This window comes from Megascapheus bottae, chromosome 16, assembly GCF_031878675.1.
Source record: "Megascapheus bottae isolate mThoBot1 chromosome 16, mThoBot2.hap1, whole genome shotgun sequence".
Lineage (NCBI taxonomy): Eukaryota > Metazoa > Chordata > Mammalia > Rodentia > Geomyidae > Megascapheus > Megascapheus bottae.
The window spans coordinates 45,397,416-45,413,211 of NC_143524.1; the positions used below are offsets into that span (position 1 = coordinate 45,397,416).

At 50.4% G+C, this 15,796-nt stretch overlaps 1 protein-coding gene across 2 annotated transcripts in view; it reads right to left on the minus strand.

The window, feature by feature from the left end:
• Positions 1 to 15,796, minus strand: part of Gdpd5 (glycerophosphodiester phosphodiesterase domain containing 5) — an 82,807-nt gene that overhangs the window by 33,566 nt on the left and 33,445 nt on the right. For both annotated transcript variants that reach the window (XM_090348435.1, XM_090348434.1), the window contains exon 3: positions 5,523 to 5,699. In XM_090348435.1, the coding sequence (XP_090204561.1) occupies positions 5,523 to 5,639 (117 nt within the window). In that variant the 5' untranslated portion in view covers positions 5,640 to 5,699. The remainder of the gene's footprint in view (positions 1 to 5,522; positions 5,700 to 15,796) is intronic.

The window sequence follows — 15,796 nt, forward strand, 5'->3', positions numbered from 1 at the left end:
TTATTTCTCAGAGCTACAGACTGCTGGGCAATTAGGCCTCTGTCTGCCCTTGGGATGCACTCGGAGCCACTCATTAGGCAGGAGGGTGGGATCGGGCTCAGTCTGCAGTTCCTGGTCTCTCTGCCCACCTCCTGGACATGAAATAGCTGGGGGCAGGGGGTGGGGGAGGTCTCTTAGGAAGGAAGGACTATTTCTAGCCCTTCAGAGACCTTCCCTGACCCTAGGATGGAGGCTGCAGCCCCTCTAATTCACATGCACATCCTCAAATGGATGTTCAAGAATTCCCGGATAGTTTCTTCTCAACTGGTGAAGCCAGGGCATACCAGGTGCTGTCAGTGCCCTTCTGAGAGGGGCTGGGTGAACCACAGGGCCCTAGAGTGCAGCATAGCTTCATGGCAGCCACAAATCCTCTGCCCCCTCCTCTGCCACAGCCCTAACCCTGTAGGCCTCCTCTTCCCTTCTGGAGGGCAGAGGATCATCTGTGAAGGGCTGCAAGGGCTGCAAGGACTGCGGACGCCCATGTCAGAAGAGGGGAAACAAAGCCCAGGGGCTCCTCCTCACTCCCCCTGCCCCCGCTGTCCCATTTCTCATCACATTCAAGAAGAGAACACCACCCTGGTTTCCCACTGGTTCTTGTACATAAGAGGCTCTGTTCCTCCATTTAACCCGTGAGCTGAGGCCCAGAGAGTCCCAGTCAGTCCTGGGTGAACACTGGGAAGAGTCCAGGCTGCAGTTCCTTGTTTAGCAGTGCCTAACTGTATATGGCTAAATTCAGTCACACCCCAAAGCCTTTCTCCAAGGGGCTTCACCACCAAGACCTCAGTGGATCTGCTCTTCCCTGCCCTGTGTCCTGGTGGGCACAAGCCTACAAAGTTGACAGGACAATAAATAGGGGATTCCCCCCCTTACCAATGGCCCTCCTGCAGAATTCAATCCCAGCTTCAGGGGTGGCTTGGAGGTCCCACAGGCTGAGTCAGTGACTCACTTCCCAACTGCAGCTAAGGGCCTAGAAGTTAGGGCAAAGAAGCAGTTGTACCCATCCACACACACATGGTTGCCTTCCTCAGAGCCCCTATACCCAGGAGTGCCTGGGGAGTCATGCAGTCATCAAGATGGCAGGCACCCCCTAAGCAGCTTCCTTGTTCACAGCGTGCCTCACCTGCTCCGTCACCATTCCTGGGGCTTACTCTGTAAATCTTGCCAACGCTGAGCCCGGCTCACAGCGTGCAGGCCCAGGATATTCAACAACACATACCACTCTGGAGGGAGGCCTGAAAAATCACAACCCTCCAGCCAGCACTGGCCCAAGGTGCTGCAGAAGCTCAGGGGAGAGGGAAGGGAGAGGAGGGGCAGGAAACCCGGACCAGAGGAGAGCTGGCTTGTTTTTGTTAGGGGTGTGGATCTTTGCTGTGAGTGAAAGACAGGGCAGAGAAGGAGCTCTGCAGGCACAGTGTCAGAGGGGCAAAGCAGGGAACCCTGCAGGGAATGGGGAGAAGCCTGGCATGGCCCAGGGAGCTGGCATAGAGGGACAGGGGCCGAGGAGGTGGGGAATGGACTTCTCTCCAGCAGGCATCTCCCTGCCCTGGCAGGAGGGGCTCCCATTAGATTCCATCACAGAAGACAAGCAGCTTGGATGTAGGCAGCGGAGTTTGCTCTTCCTGCTTCCCATGCTGCTCTGGGCACAATATGGTTGGCACAACATGGTCTTTATCCTCTCTGGAAATGGCTTCCACTATTCAGGCTGAAAACCATGGGATGATGGAGGTGCCCTGAGCACCCTAGCAAATGTGAGGTGACACCTTGTAGAATCTCTCCCCTGGCCTATATCCCCACGTACCCCAGCCCTTGAGGCCTTGGCCCCTCTCTTCTGGCTCCTTGATCCTCCTCAACTCCACTCCAAGGCTCTCAGAGCATGCTCCATGATGTAACCCACATCAGTCTGAGCCTGGCTCTCCCTGCCAGGCCCTGCTGTCTAGCACTACCACAAGGATCAGGGCCTCCTGGAAGCACCTTTGCCTCACACACACACAGCTGAGTTACTTTCTGTTCCCAAATATAAGACACAGAAATACACAGGCGGCCTGCTCTTAACACTTCCCATCCAGAGGAGATAGGGCTGACTCTCAGCTTTCCCTGGGCTTGGAAATGATCACTCAGGTGGTCTGGGTGTGTTAGTGCATGTCTGCCCATCCACCAGCCTGTGAAGAACCAGATCTAATACACCTGTGATCCCAGGGAAGGAACCAGGAAGTGTTTGTTGATTGAATAAATGATTGATGCATCTCAGACACAACCACCAGCTATGGAAACAGGGGAGTGGAAAGCAGACAGCAGGCTGTGGGTATGAGTGGTGTGGGCAGAGCAAGCTGTGCCTTTGGCCCTTTGATTTGAATAAACAAATGTCTCTTCTTTGAGCCCCATCTGTAAGATGGAAGGGATCAATTAAAATCATAACAGCCTTCAAAAAGGCAAGCGGAACAGCTGACTACCATAATCTGCTCCTTCATTGTCTCTGGCAAAGAAGCTCCTCCAAGCCTCTGACCCAAATCCTTCCTGCTACAAGGCAGCTGGTTTTGACATTGAACTGCCTCTGTAGACATGCAGACTCAAGGAGCCCTGTGGGGACTGCCTCAGAACAGTCTTCTGTCCTACCAAGTCCTTAATTGGAGTAATGAGTCACAGACAACAACCAATTAATTATCCCCAGTTATAAAAAGCCTTACTTCCCTTCTTTGCTGTTGAGTGAGCCAGCCCCCTGCAGCCTGGCTCCTCCATGCACCCGGCCCAGGGCAGGAGAAAAGGCCATTTCACCTCTCTGCTGCCCAGTTTCCTGTTTGTAGGCTGTCCAGTGTGTGATCTTGAGACAGGAAGGGAAGAAGCAGAGCAGCCTGGATAGAGGGAATTCTCCCCAGCTTTCTACCACCTTCCTTGTCCCCAGTCCTCTTGAGTACTCTGGCGAGATTCTGACCAGAGAGCCACTAGGAGACCCCAGCCTGACATCTGAGGATACTCCCTGCCTTGTCCTATCTCCCTCTATCATTCGGCTTCCCAAGCCCCGCTGTGAGCTGTCACGTAGACACAGCATCCTCAAGACACATGTGATTTCCTCCAGCCTCATCTTCCTGAGGCTCCAGCTACAAGTCTGCTAGGACTTCCTATGTGAAATATCCCACAATTAATCACGACCCAAAGGGCTATTACAGCAATTTCTGGAGCAAACCACGCAGGCCACTGTGGCCTGCACTCAGTATAAGAACTCAATTAACATTCACTTTTACCATTATTCTCACATGTGCGGAGGAGGGGGTTGACTTAGTGACTCACCGCTTGTCTGTCACCTTACTTCACTGGTGAGGTTCAGAGAGATTAGCTTCTGAGTCTAGGGGTGCAGGAGGAGGGGATGGTGGGAGTGAGGAGAGGTACCAGGTCCATGATGGTCCCTTCCCTTGCAGAGATCTCTCCTTCGGGGCAGGTATCTTCCTATTAGCATCCCCAGAGTTCAGCTTGGCCTTTGCCAGTCCAGTAAAATTTATGGAAGCCCCTGCTGTGCACTAAGCCTGCCTCTGAGACACCAGTTCACTGTTCTTATCACTGTGCCTGGCCAGAGAGCCTAGCCATAGTCCTTCACTGTCCTGGTCCAGCTCTTGCATGGGAGACAGGAGAAAGGAGGGAAAAGAGAGGAAAGATGTTTGTGCAAGCAGGGGAGGGGCAGAGTGAGCTGAGTGACTGCTGGGAAAGCTTCTCAGCTGCACAGTCTCCTAGGGTCACCTGAGGTGAGCTCAGACCCTTCCACAGAAGGCTGCCACCTTCCTCCTCTCCAAGCCAGCCTGGCTTGTAGCCTCATCCTCTCCTTCAACACTGGCTCCATATCTGGTGCCCCAGACCCTGGCATCCCACAGCCTGCACCACCCACCCCAGCTCCTAGCCATCACTCCAGGAGTGCTGTGCTGCTCGCCTACTTTCTAACTCCATGGCACAAAACAGCCAGCCTAGGACCACTGAAGGCTGTGGGGCATCCTGAGAGATTCATCTTCCTCCAGTGTCTGTCCTAATGGCCAGGAGGCTTTCTGTTGGTGAGATCTGACCTTCTATTACCTTTCTCTTGCTCCTGCTGCCTTCCCACCCCTAGCCCCACAGCCTCTGAACCCCTTGGGGCCAGATCCAGGCTCTGCCCATCCCAACTGTGTGGACTTGATCTAGGTACTACCTTCCCAAGCTTCTGTTTTCCCATGGCCTACTGAAAAGGAGAGGACCAGAGGGGCAGTGTAGCACCAGCTCTCAGCAAGCATAAGATGGGGACCAAAAGCTCAGTCAGAATGGGGTGTGGAGCTAAATCAAGGACCACAGAATGCTGGTCTCTTTAATCAAGCCCTTCTTCCATAGGAGGGATGAAGAAGACAGGCTCGGCCATTTCACTGCTGGCACAGTGCTTGTCTAATGCCAGCTCTTGAGAGGGCTGTGTTTTCTCCTCCAGTGCCCAGGTAAGACAGTCCATGGGAAACTGAATACCAGAGGAAGCAGTGCCACTGCACATTTGCCCACCACCTCCTCCCTGTGGGGAATTCCTGCCCATCTCAGAGGGAAAGGCCACAAAACACACATGGTGCCCACAGGGTATCTTGGGAGACCAGTCCAGGCTGGTGCTAGGGTAGAAGATTGCAGGGGTTTCTCTGTGTCCCTGGTCAGGCCTCTTCCTCTCTTGTGCCTCAGTCTGGCTATGGGCCTCCTTCACGTTGGGTAAGGAATCAGGCCATTATCCACTCCAGAGTTCACTAATTCGTACCATTCAGGGTCATGATTCTAGGCTCCTGACTCAGTGCAGTGCTCTGGACAGATAAGTGGACATATGCCCTGATGAGCTGGCCTACTTAGCTTCCAACCTCCTCTTGGTCACTCCAGCCGGATTGGAGTCTGGCTTCTTTGTTCAGACAAGCAGGAGGGAGGAGGGAAGCTGTTCTCCAGGCAGCAAAGCTTTTAGATAAACACCACTGGAGAATTGAATTCCTTCAGAAAAGAAACTAGATTCACTGCCTAATAGGGCCCCAGGGAAGGGAGTGTAGATTGGGGATGGTTGGGGAGCCCAGCACTGAGGAGGCCCTTTTTATCCAGCTTAGGGCCTGTTGTCAGCTCTGGCAGGCTGGTGGCTCAGGTGACTGGACCCCTGGTGCCAGGCCATGACTGCTAGCTTCCAGGCTCCAGGATGGCCGGGCCCTGCCTCCTCACCCTCCTGCTGCCACCTGCCTGCCCATCAACCTTCCAGCTCTGCCAGGAAGCTGAGAGCTTCTTTCTTCCAGTCACCCTTCCTGCCCAGGCCTCTGTCAGCATCTCCTTTAACAAACCCCCACATCCTTGGTAGAATGAGCTCCTTTTTGTGCCCACCTGGCCTGGGGCAATCCAGGAGTTACCATGGGCCCATTTTATAGAGGGATAAACTGGAACCCAGAAAGGCTATCGTCTGCCCCGAGCCTCATAACCTCCCTGGGCCCACAGGGTCCCTCTGACTTCATCCAAGGGTAGCTCACCGGTGTGGTGTCATCATGGGAACGCTGGTAGCGCTTCCAGCGGCAGCCATAGATGCCCGTGAGGCAGGAGAGGCACAGCTGGGGCTCATAATACTGCAGTGGCTGGTGTCTCACCATGCTCGTGCCCGCAGCCCTGGCGCCCGGCCTTCAAGCGCCCATGGAGGCCCCTGGCTGGTCCTGCAGGAAGAAACAGAGGGCTGTGAGGAGTCAGGCTGAGCACTGTAAGAGTCACTGGAGCCTTGGTCACGGTGGATTACCTTCTGCTCAAAGCCCTGAAGCGGGTCCTGTCACCAGAATGAGGATGTGTCCCCTGCCACTCACCCATGACTCTCTCCTTCCTAGTACTACTCCTCTAGACACACTGACCTGGTCCATGCTCTTCATGCTTGCCCAGCACGCTGCTGTTTCCTCTGCCTGAAATGTGCTTCCCTTAGAAACCTGCATGGCTCACTCTCTTCAGTATTGCTCAAATGTCCTTTCCTCAATGAGCCTCTCTCTGTGTTCTGAGATAGGGTCTATAGCCTAGCCTGGTTTTGAACTGGCAGTGCTCCTGCCTCAGCTTGCCGGGTGCTGGGATTACAGGGATACAACAAGATTTCTCAGATGATTGTACGCTGAGCTGGATCTTCTTTCTGCTTCCCCCAGTGCCTGCCCACATTCTGTTTGTTATTCTCAGTCATGTTCTTAAATATAATGCAGGCTTATTTTGCCTGTATACCCCATTCTAAATTTTCTGAAGACAAGGATTTTCTGTTTTATATATATTCTTTGTTGTCTCCTCCATAACTGGAACAGAGACTAGCAATAGAAAGTAGACTTTCAAAATAAGCATTTTGTGTGTGTACCTATGTATGTGTGTGTGTGTGCTGGTACTGGGGCTTGAACTCAGGGTCTCATGATTTCACTTGGCTTCTCATATTCAAGACTATTCCACCACTTGAGCCACATTTCCACCTGAGGCATTTTGCTGGTTAACTGGAGGGAAAAAAAAAGTCTCAAGACTTTTCTTCCCAGACTGGTTTCAAACCTCAGTCTTCAGATCTTAGCTTCCTGAGTAGCTAGGTCAAAACAAACATTTAAAAATACTTTATCCCAAACTGAGAGAGAGCAAGGGGTGACACTGTCTAAAGAAATGTACTCTTTACCTGACTTATGTAACTGTAATCCCTCTGTACATAAAAACATTTTATAAATATTTCATCCTAAAACATGACATGGGCTGAGTATTTAAACACTGCAAGCACTATATGGGTGTTTTAGATCCCTGCTTCACATCACTGTCACAGCTACCTAAAGTAGGCAGGCACTAAGTATTAATCCCACTTAACAACTGAACAAACTGAGGCTCAGAGAGAGAAAGGGGAGCAGGAAATGGGATGGGCAGGAGCTTCCTAAGGGCTAGACAGGAAGCACTTGAGTTCTGCAGGTCTCTGTGGCAAACACCCAGCTCTCAGCTATAGTTATAACAGCCACAGACAACCCATAAATGCGGGCGGCTGTGTCTAATAAAGCTTTATTTATGGACACTGAAATTTGACTCACATATAATTTCCATATGTCATAAGATACCCTTGTTTTGATTTTGTTCCCCAACTGTTTAAAAATATAGAAACCCTCTTAGCTTTCAAGCTGGACAAAAATAGGCAGCAGGTCAGATTTTGAGACCATGTTTTCAGTTCACCAAGCCCTTGGTTAGAGGGAGGTCCCTGGAGTCTAGCTGCCTGGGTGTGAATTCTGGCTGTACTGTATGACTTTCGGTAAGTAGGTAAGTCTTTCTGTGCTTCAGATTCCTCATCTCTAAAATAGGGCTAGTGATGATCATGTATTGGGAATGGAAAATGGTACTTTGGGAAATAGTTTGGCACTTCCTTAAAATGTCAAATATAAAAGTTACCATATGACCCAGCAACTCTACCTCACAAGAAGTAAAAATGTGTCCACCCCAAAATGCATTCATAGCAGTGAGTCATTGCAATCCAAAATATCCATCAGCTGAGGGCTATCATCCCATGGAATATTACTCAACTATAAAAAGAAATGAAGTCTTAACACATGCTACAGCATGCATGAACCTTCAAAGCATTGAGCTAAGGGAAAGAAGCAAATTCCATTAGGAGATTTCTAAAACAGGCAAATCCATGGAGACAGAAAGTGGTTTAATGGTTGCCAGTGGTAGTCAAGGATTGCTGGGATTATTAAGCGGTGGCTGAGATAAACTGAGGTGTGACTGTCAGTGCATATGGAGGGGTATTAGGATGATGGAAATGTGGAATTTGATTATAGTAACTAGGAAATGGGTGAAAACTTTGTGAATATACTACAAGATGCACATAACAAACATGAAACTACACACTGGAAGTATCTGCATTTTTTGGTTTATTTTTTTTTATTTTTATTTTTTGCCAGTCCTGGGCTTGAGCTCAGGGCCTTGGACTTTCTCAAGGATAGAGCTCTACCACTTGAGCCTCAGCACCACTTCCGACTTTTTTTTTTTTATGTATGTGGTACCGAGGAATCGAACCCGGGTCTTCATGCATGCTAGGCAAGCACTTTAACCACTAGGCCAAACTCCCGGCCCCATGGTTTATTTTTTTTTATCCCAACCAAAAAGCAATGGTAGCACTTCCTTCCCAGAGAATAGTGAGAATGACTGGAAAACTCTTGAAGCAATGTCTGGTTGGTGCTAGGAGGCCACTGTGCCTGTTCTATTCTCACTGTCTTGGGATACAGGGCAGGCTCAGAACATTGAGTTCTGGATGTGTACAGACTGGGGTTTGGGGTTGGAGCCTGATCCCTTATCTTCCTCACAACCGGGCTATGGTGGTGGTACCTGACCTCAGGTGGGAGGTGCTCCCAGCCAGCTTCTTCTGGTCACATCCTCCAGCACTACCCCATGGCAGGCCAAGTCCTCTGGAGGCATCCCAACATGCCAAACAGGAGTTGGACCCTCAAGATGCCCCCAGGTGCTCCATCAGGCTCCCACAGGCCCCAGCAGGTGGAGAGTCCCTGGAGATCCCCAGAGAAGGAATATGGCAATAGGCCAGGCAGGGGTGGGGATGCTGCAGTGCTTAGTGCTTAGTTCAGTTTATGAGGTAAGGATGGGAGGAGAGGAGACTCGTGTGTGTGTGTGTGTGTGTGTGTGTGTGTGTGTGTGTGTGTGTGTGTAAAAGAGAGAGAGAGAGAAAGAAAGAGAGAGAGAGAGAGAGAGAGAGAGAGAGAATGCTTTCAGCCTCACGCTATTCCACTCAGTGTATGCACTGCTGACATTCCTCTCCCTCCTCACCCCCAAAGGGATGGCCTAATTATCCAGCCCTGAGGCCAGCACAGGGCAACAGGAAAGGTAGGTACTGGAGGTTTCCTGGGGTGGGCTTCAGAGGACCCAGAAATGCTTGCTAACAGATATGTGGCTCAGGCACTGTGCACTTGACACTCAGACAAGCAAGCCTCAGACAGCAGCCTCTTCCCCTCACGCCCAGTCCATCACCAGCCCTCCCTTTCCAGCCAGACTAATGGTATTACTTCACATGAATTGATTCCTCCCAAGCTACCTCCCAGGGCTGCTGAAGCAGCCAAGTTCCTCAGAAATCCCCTACAGAGAGTCCTGGGACAAGAGAAAGCTGCTCTGCAGCCCCAAGTCCAGTTTTCTCTCTGAGTGCTTAGCCTCTGTCCTGAATTCCCACGGCCTTCTGTTTGCACAGGGCAAGACCTTCCCTGGTTCCTTGCCTGAGGTGGAACAAGTGCCTGCTATGCAGCCCAGGCTGGGAGGGGGGCCTCTGTCATCCTGCTCTCCTAGAATGTACCTGACCTGTGTTCCTGCTCCTCCTTCCTGCTGAGCCTGCCAGCTGCCAGGCCCTCTCCCCCTTCCCCCCAGGCCATGCTGCCCTCTCTTTCCTGAGAGTGGAAAGTTTCAGGCCAGGTGTAAGAGCCTGGGATTCTGCCTTGAGTCCATCAACTGAATTGTTAAGTGACAGGCCACCAGCTAGCTGTCTTTGAACCTTATTTTATACATCAAAGAAACAGAGACTGTATGGGGTAATACACAAAAGTACCCAAGGCTGCAATAAAAAGGAATAAAACACTGCTGCCTGCTATGACATCAATAAATCTTGAAAACGTTATGCTAAATAAAGAAATCCAATTATAAAAGGCTGGGGATGACATGACTCCATTCATAAGAAATGTCCAGAATAGGCAAACAGAGACCAAAAGCAGATGAAGGATGCCAGGGCTAGGAGGACCAGGGAGGAATGGTGCTGACTGGTAATGAGTATGGCATTTCTTGTTGGAGCGAGGAAATGTCCTGAAATTAGATAGTGGTGATGGATGGATGGTTGAATATTCTAGAAAGCACTGAATTGGGAACTTCAAATAGAAGATTGTATAGGGTGTGGATTTTTATCTCAATAAAATGATTTTTTTTTTAGTATCAGCTTTGGTAACCAGAGATTATCTGCTTGGTGTGGAAATGTTGTAAGGTCATGACAATGGTATGGGGTCCTTGGGTATACGTGGGTTCCTTTCAGTCCCAGCCAGGATGGGGTCTTCAGTGCCCCTGGGTCCTGGGAACTGTTCCATTTCCCTCCAAAAATCAGGTGTGTTCCAAACTAACCTGAATTCTTTCTCTCACTTGTAAGTAAAACCCAAGACAGCCCTTGGGTTCCTGGTGCTTGGTGGTTTCTAAGTACTCTATTGTTGTGCTCCCAGAAATGTTGGAGCCAATACGAGTGCTATAACCCTGAGACAACCATGAGTTGTCCCGACAGTCACTGGTACCTGAGCTGCTGGGCTTGCTCACTGCCATGCTGAGTGCTGCACTGTAGAATACCTGATAATGATCTATCCAATGGAGGCCGCAGCCTTACTCCACACATTAAAGCTAAGAGCCTGAGTGAGGGTGCATCCACTCAGGGAATGTTGTTCTAGGATAAGAAGAAGTGAGCCTGCAAGCCCCCAAATAAACAGCAGAAGGAGCAGGGAGTTTGGCCTAGTGGTAAAGTGTTTGCCTATCATGCATGAAGCCCTGGGTTTGATTCTTCAGTACCATATACACAGAAAAAGCCAGAAGTGGTGCTGTGCCTCAAGTGGTAGAGCTCTAGCCTTGAGAAAGCGCAACAACAGTGCTTAGGCCATGAGTTCAAGCCCCAGGACTAGAAAAAAAAAAAAAAACAGGAAACGGGGAAGCATATTGCTAATTGTGACAAAAGCCAATCTGAAAAGGCCACATACTGTATGATTCTATCTATATGACATTTTAGAAAAGGCAAAATTGCAGACACAGCAAAAAGATCAGTGGCTGCTGGGGCTCAGGGAGCAGGAGGGAGAATGAGGTAGAGCACAAGCTGGGGCAGGGATGAGGCAGTTGATCTACACTGTATGTCTCGGTAATGCTACATGCTTTCATACGTGCTTGTCAAGCTTCATAAATGTGCACTACAGGCCACGTGTGGTGGATCATGCTAATCAGGAGGTGGAAAACAAAAGGATCACTGTTCTAGAGGTTAGCCTGGGTGTTGGGAGCCGTGTAAAGCCATGTCCTGATCACTCTCTGCTGAGGCTTGTAATAAGGATAAAACAACGTGGACCTTTTTGTCCTGTCGTTCTTTTATACTGATAGGCTGCCACACCCAATATAAGGAGGAGGGATTTGGGGAATAAAGAGAGAGAGAGATTTTCCTGCCTTGATGAAGCTGCGTGGCGTCTCTGTTGGTGCTCTGGCGTAAGAAGGCTGAGTGCGGGAGGACAGTGGGCCCTTTCCTTTCATGGCTTGGACTGGTCAGGGTGTGTTTTTCCCCATCCCCTCTATAGTAGAGAGGGACCAGGGACGAAGGACCCTGACACCTGGGCAAAATGTGAGTGAAACCTCATTTGAGCGAATGGCTGGGTGCAGTGATATTTGTGTATTATACCAGGATAAACAGGAGGATCACAGTCCAGATCAGTCCTGACATAAATACAAGACACTAGATCAAAAATAATGAAAACAAAAGGGCTGAACATATGGTACAAAATGACAGAGCACCTATCTAGCAAGCACAAAGCCCTGAATTCAAATCTTAATAATACCAAATATTAAGTGCAAACTCAGTAGTCTTAATGCAAATTGTCAACTTCAGTTAGTAATAACATATCAACATCCATATATCATTGTAACAAATGTACCACAGGAACACAGATGCAAAGAATGGGGATCAGGCTATGGAGAGGAGGCTCTGTACTTTTAAATTTAGGTTTACTTTCTGTAAACTTACCCCAGGGCCTGGGATTTGTCCCTGATCTCTAGCTCAAAGCTACCTGCCCTACCCCTGGTTAAATGGAGATAAGAGTCTTAGGGTCTTTAGTGCCTGGGCTGACTTTGAACCACAATCCTCAGATCTCAGCATCCTGAGTAGCTAGGATTACAGGAGGGAGCCACAGTGCCCAGCTTAAAACTAGTATTTTTTAAAGTCCCCCCCCCCCACAATCTCTTTCAGGCTCTCCCCCTCCATCCCCCCACCTTTTCTTCACAGAAAGCCCAACAACTAGCTAATCATGGAGGAGAGAGGACTTGAACCCCAGGTGCTGACTCTCAAGATTTCCTCTCTCTGCCAGCCACAGCATCCAGCAACCAGTACCTCCCAGGGAAGAGCTCAGTGTTTTGGTTGGCACCAGGGATGTGCAAGCAGGGAGGGCAACCAGTGGAGGAGGAAAATCTTCCCAAGAGGTGCCAGGGCTGGAGATAGCCAGGCCTGGCCTTCTCCACAGCCTGCCAGGCCCAGAAGAAGGAGGGGAGAATAGAAGAAATGCTCCTCTCCCTCCTCCTCAGCCTTGGCCACCCTCACTGGGGCCTCAACACCAGCTTAGTCCAGGTCTGATGGTCTGAGGCTGAGCTCTACCACTATAGACTGGTTGACTTCCGAAGCCCTACTGCAGCCCTAGCTTTTCTATCAGTATGGAGCAGCAGAGGGGCCAAAATACCTCAAATGATCTACAAGAATTTTTCCAGCATTCAATTTCCAAAACTCTTCAGCCATCTCTTTCCTCATCCCCAGAACATAGCAAAGACATGCTGTTCAAGGACTGTCCCACAGCCCCTCCTTGGGCAGGAGGGGGCCCCTCCATTCTCAAGGCTAAATCACTGGAATCCTGACAGTGACTCACCCTCCTGGGACCCAGTTCAACACTTGGAAGAGAGCTGTAGGAAGGCCTGAAGCCTGGTTCCACCCCTGCCAGGCTGCCCAGAGCCCTACCACTGCCCAAGGGCCCCTGCCATCTTTGGCAGTAGTCAAGGAATAGGAACCAGGGCCTGGATCACTTACAAACAGTCATAGGCTCTGTAGTCCCCACACCTCCTGGTTGTCCTCCCTAGAAAGTGTTCCCACCTTCGCCCATCAGGAAGGACAGTTTCCTCCTCCAACTACACCTGCAGAGCACCACCTGTCCTGCCCTACGACCCTCACATGGTGCTCACATGGTGGTATTTCAGAGGCCTCTACCGTATGTCCAGAGACAGACTCATGGAGAATCAATATGGTTCACTTCAAGTAAACAACCTCATATGAGAAAGACACTGGGCACTGGGCTTACCACGGGCCTTTGCAAGCACAGATGTGGAGTGGGACTAGGGCTCTCTGTGGTTCTTCATCACTATCTGGTCTCACCTAGGGGACCAGTGACAGCCTCTGAGCCCCTGTGCCCATCCTCATGGCCTGAGCCTAGGACCCTCTCCAGAAAGTTCCCTGACAGATGGGTAGATGTCTCCTCTAGATCCCAGAACTAGCTTCTGTGTAGAGGCTTCCTGGAGAGGTGGAGCTATCCAGAATTCAGAAATACGGCAAGACAGGCAAACAGAGTACAGAAAGAAATGTATTCTAGGGAGCCGCCTGGGAGGGGCCACCAGGGCTTCTCCAAGCTCTGGTTTGCAGGTCTTATTTGGGTGGAGCTTTTGGGTAGAAGCCTCCTCATTTCTCCAAGGGCCTCCAGCAGGGTGCTCCCCCAAGAGCTCACCCACTGGACTGTCTTCCCAAACAAACAACCCAATGGAAACCTCTGACACAAAGCCCTGGCCCAGGGGTGGGGCTAGAGGAGGTAGACAGGGCTGAGAGTGGGTCTCCCCATTCCTCAGGCTCATGAAAAACCCACCCAAAGAAAGGTGGAGCCTATCAATTCCTGCCCCCACACCACAGCACTCTGGCCTTCTGCAGTATTTCATACATTCTAATACCTTCATTAAATGGCTAGGATGGCCCACTCCAAGTTGTTACCAACTTACTCATGACCTTGGGTGAATAGCTCCACCCCTCTAAGCCTCAGACAAAGCCCTAGATTCTAATGAAATGTGCAGAGAAGGTAAGGCCGAGGGCAGGAAGATGCCTGTCCTCCAGGCAGATGCAGTGGGCTCTACCCACGGCTTGGGGTTGGAGGGGGGGAGGCCTTTGAAGTGAAAAAGCCAGGTGGGTCCCACCCCCATCTCACCAGCTCGTTGTTTAGGGAACAGTTCATGGGTGGTGGAGAGCTGACAGCCAGAGCCCTCGAAGAATTAATCACACCATAATTAGGGTCATTAAGAATCTTGCATGGCAATGTCAGGGCCTTCTATTTATCCTATTTTTTTGTCCCAAGAGCTGACTATGTTCTCTTCTCCCCCACCCCAACTCTGTCTCTTTATCTTTGTCTGCCTTCCCCCCCTCCCTGTCTTTCTCTCTCTCTTTAGAGGGGAGGCATATTAGGCTTTCCTATGGGCCTATCCTACCTATGATGGGTTCTGCAGTCCCTCCACCCTCTAGAAAGTTCTCTGGCTTCCCCCAGCAGGAACAGGGTGGCCTCTTCCTCCAGCTACATCTTCAGGGCACCCACCTGCCCTGTCCTGTAGCTCTGGTGCCCAGCAATGCTCGAAGTGAGGGATTTATGGAGAATTAGTGTGGCTTTTTATTTTCCTTTCAAGGAGAGAACCTCGTGGCACATCATCAGTGGCTGTAGGCCCAACTCCATACACAGTACTCTATGGTCTACAACGAACTTCCAAAAGGTCCTTACTAAGATCCCCATTTCATAGACAGGAAAGCTGAGGCTGAGGAAGGCCAAAGGTTTGCCAAGCACCAGGCTGAGAGCTAGGCATCTGCAGAGCCTCTTCCTCAAGCAGGACCCTGGGGGGACAGGCTTGTGTGGTTGGGAGACATATAAGGTCATGCGCTGGACAAAGCCTGCCCAGGAGCATTTCTGTCCGAGGACAGAAAGACCTCTCTTCCCAGGTCAGGGCAACAAGCTTAGGCTGAGCAGCCACCAAGAACAACTTCATTCTGAGAGCAGAGCTGAGCATTCTGGAACCCCAAATCTCAGGCAGTATACCCAGGCTAGAGTTTTCAAATCACAAGGTAGCATAATGCCTGTAATCTCAGTACCTGGCAGGCTAAGACAGGAGGGTTGTGAATTTGAGGATCTAATTATGAAACTCTAGCTGTCTTGAAACAAAGTATTTATTTATTTACTCTCTCCAGACTCCCTTCCTATGCAGAGATCCTGGCACCCAGCTGTCCACACTAGCAGAGGCTTTTTATTCCCCTCTTGAAGACTGCAGGATAAGCAGAGCTGGCAAACACACCTAAGACTTCTGACTGGGTACGAGAGCCAGCTGGATGCCTGGCAAAGGATTCCCCACCCTTTTACCCTTAGGTTGATGACCAAGGCCTCACCCAGTAGCCCAGTGATTCAGCCATAGAGATCAGACTGGCTTTTCCTTATGCTCCCCTTTCTGGGACCTACACATACAGGGTCAGGAGGAGGAGGAGGAGGAATTTGAGCCTGGCAGAGGCTTGTGCCTGAGCCTGGCAGAGACTTGTACCAAACTTGTCTCCTGCCTGGTTTTTACCACCTTAAAGGAATGGGGAGCTGTGACTTATTTTATTTACTTATGTAAACTAGCAAAGCTGTTATACAAACCAGCTTCCCAAGAAGATCTAGAGGTGGAAAAAGAAGCCAGTCCAGCTATCTAAAGTTTTCTTCTCCTGACACCTCTTCAGCCTTGCCTCCCCTGTCCTTCCTCCTACTCCAGCCTCCAAGAATACCATGCCACCTCACTTTCCCACTTCCATGCCTTCTACTGGATGAGCCATGCCTACCTCCTTCCACCTTAACAAGTGGACCTGCTGCAACTGGGTCTGATTCCCTCACAGAAGCCCACTGCCTCCTCTCCCACAGCAGCTGGCACAGGGAGATTTATCACAGGTCTCAATGCTCCATAATCATCTGTTTCCAAGGCTGCCCTGCCACCAGGATGAGTGCCAGGTTCATCTATTTGG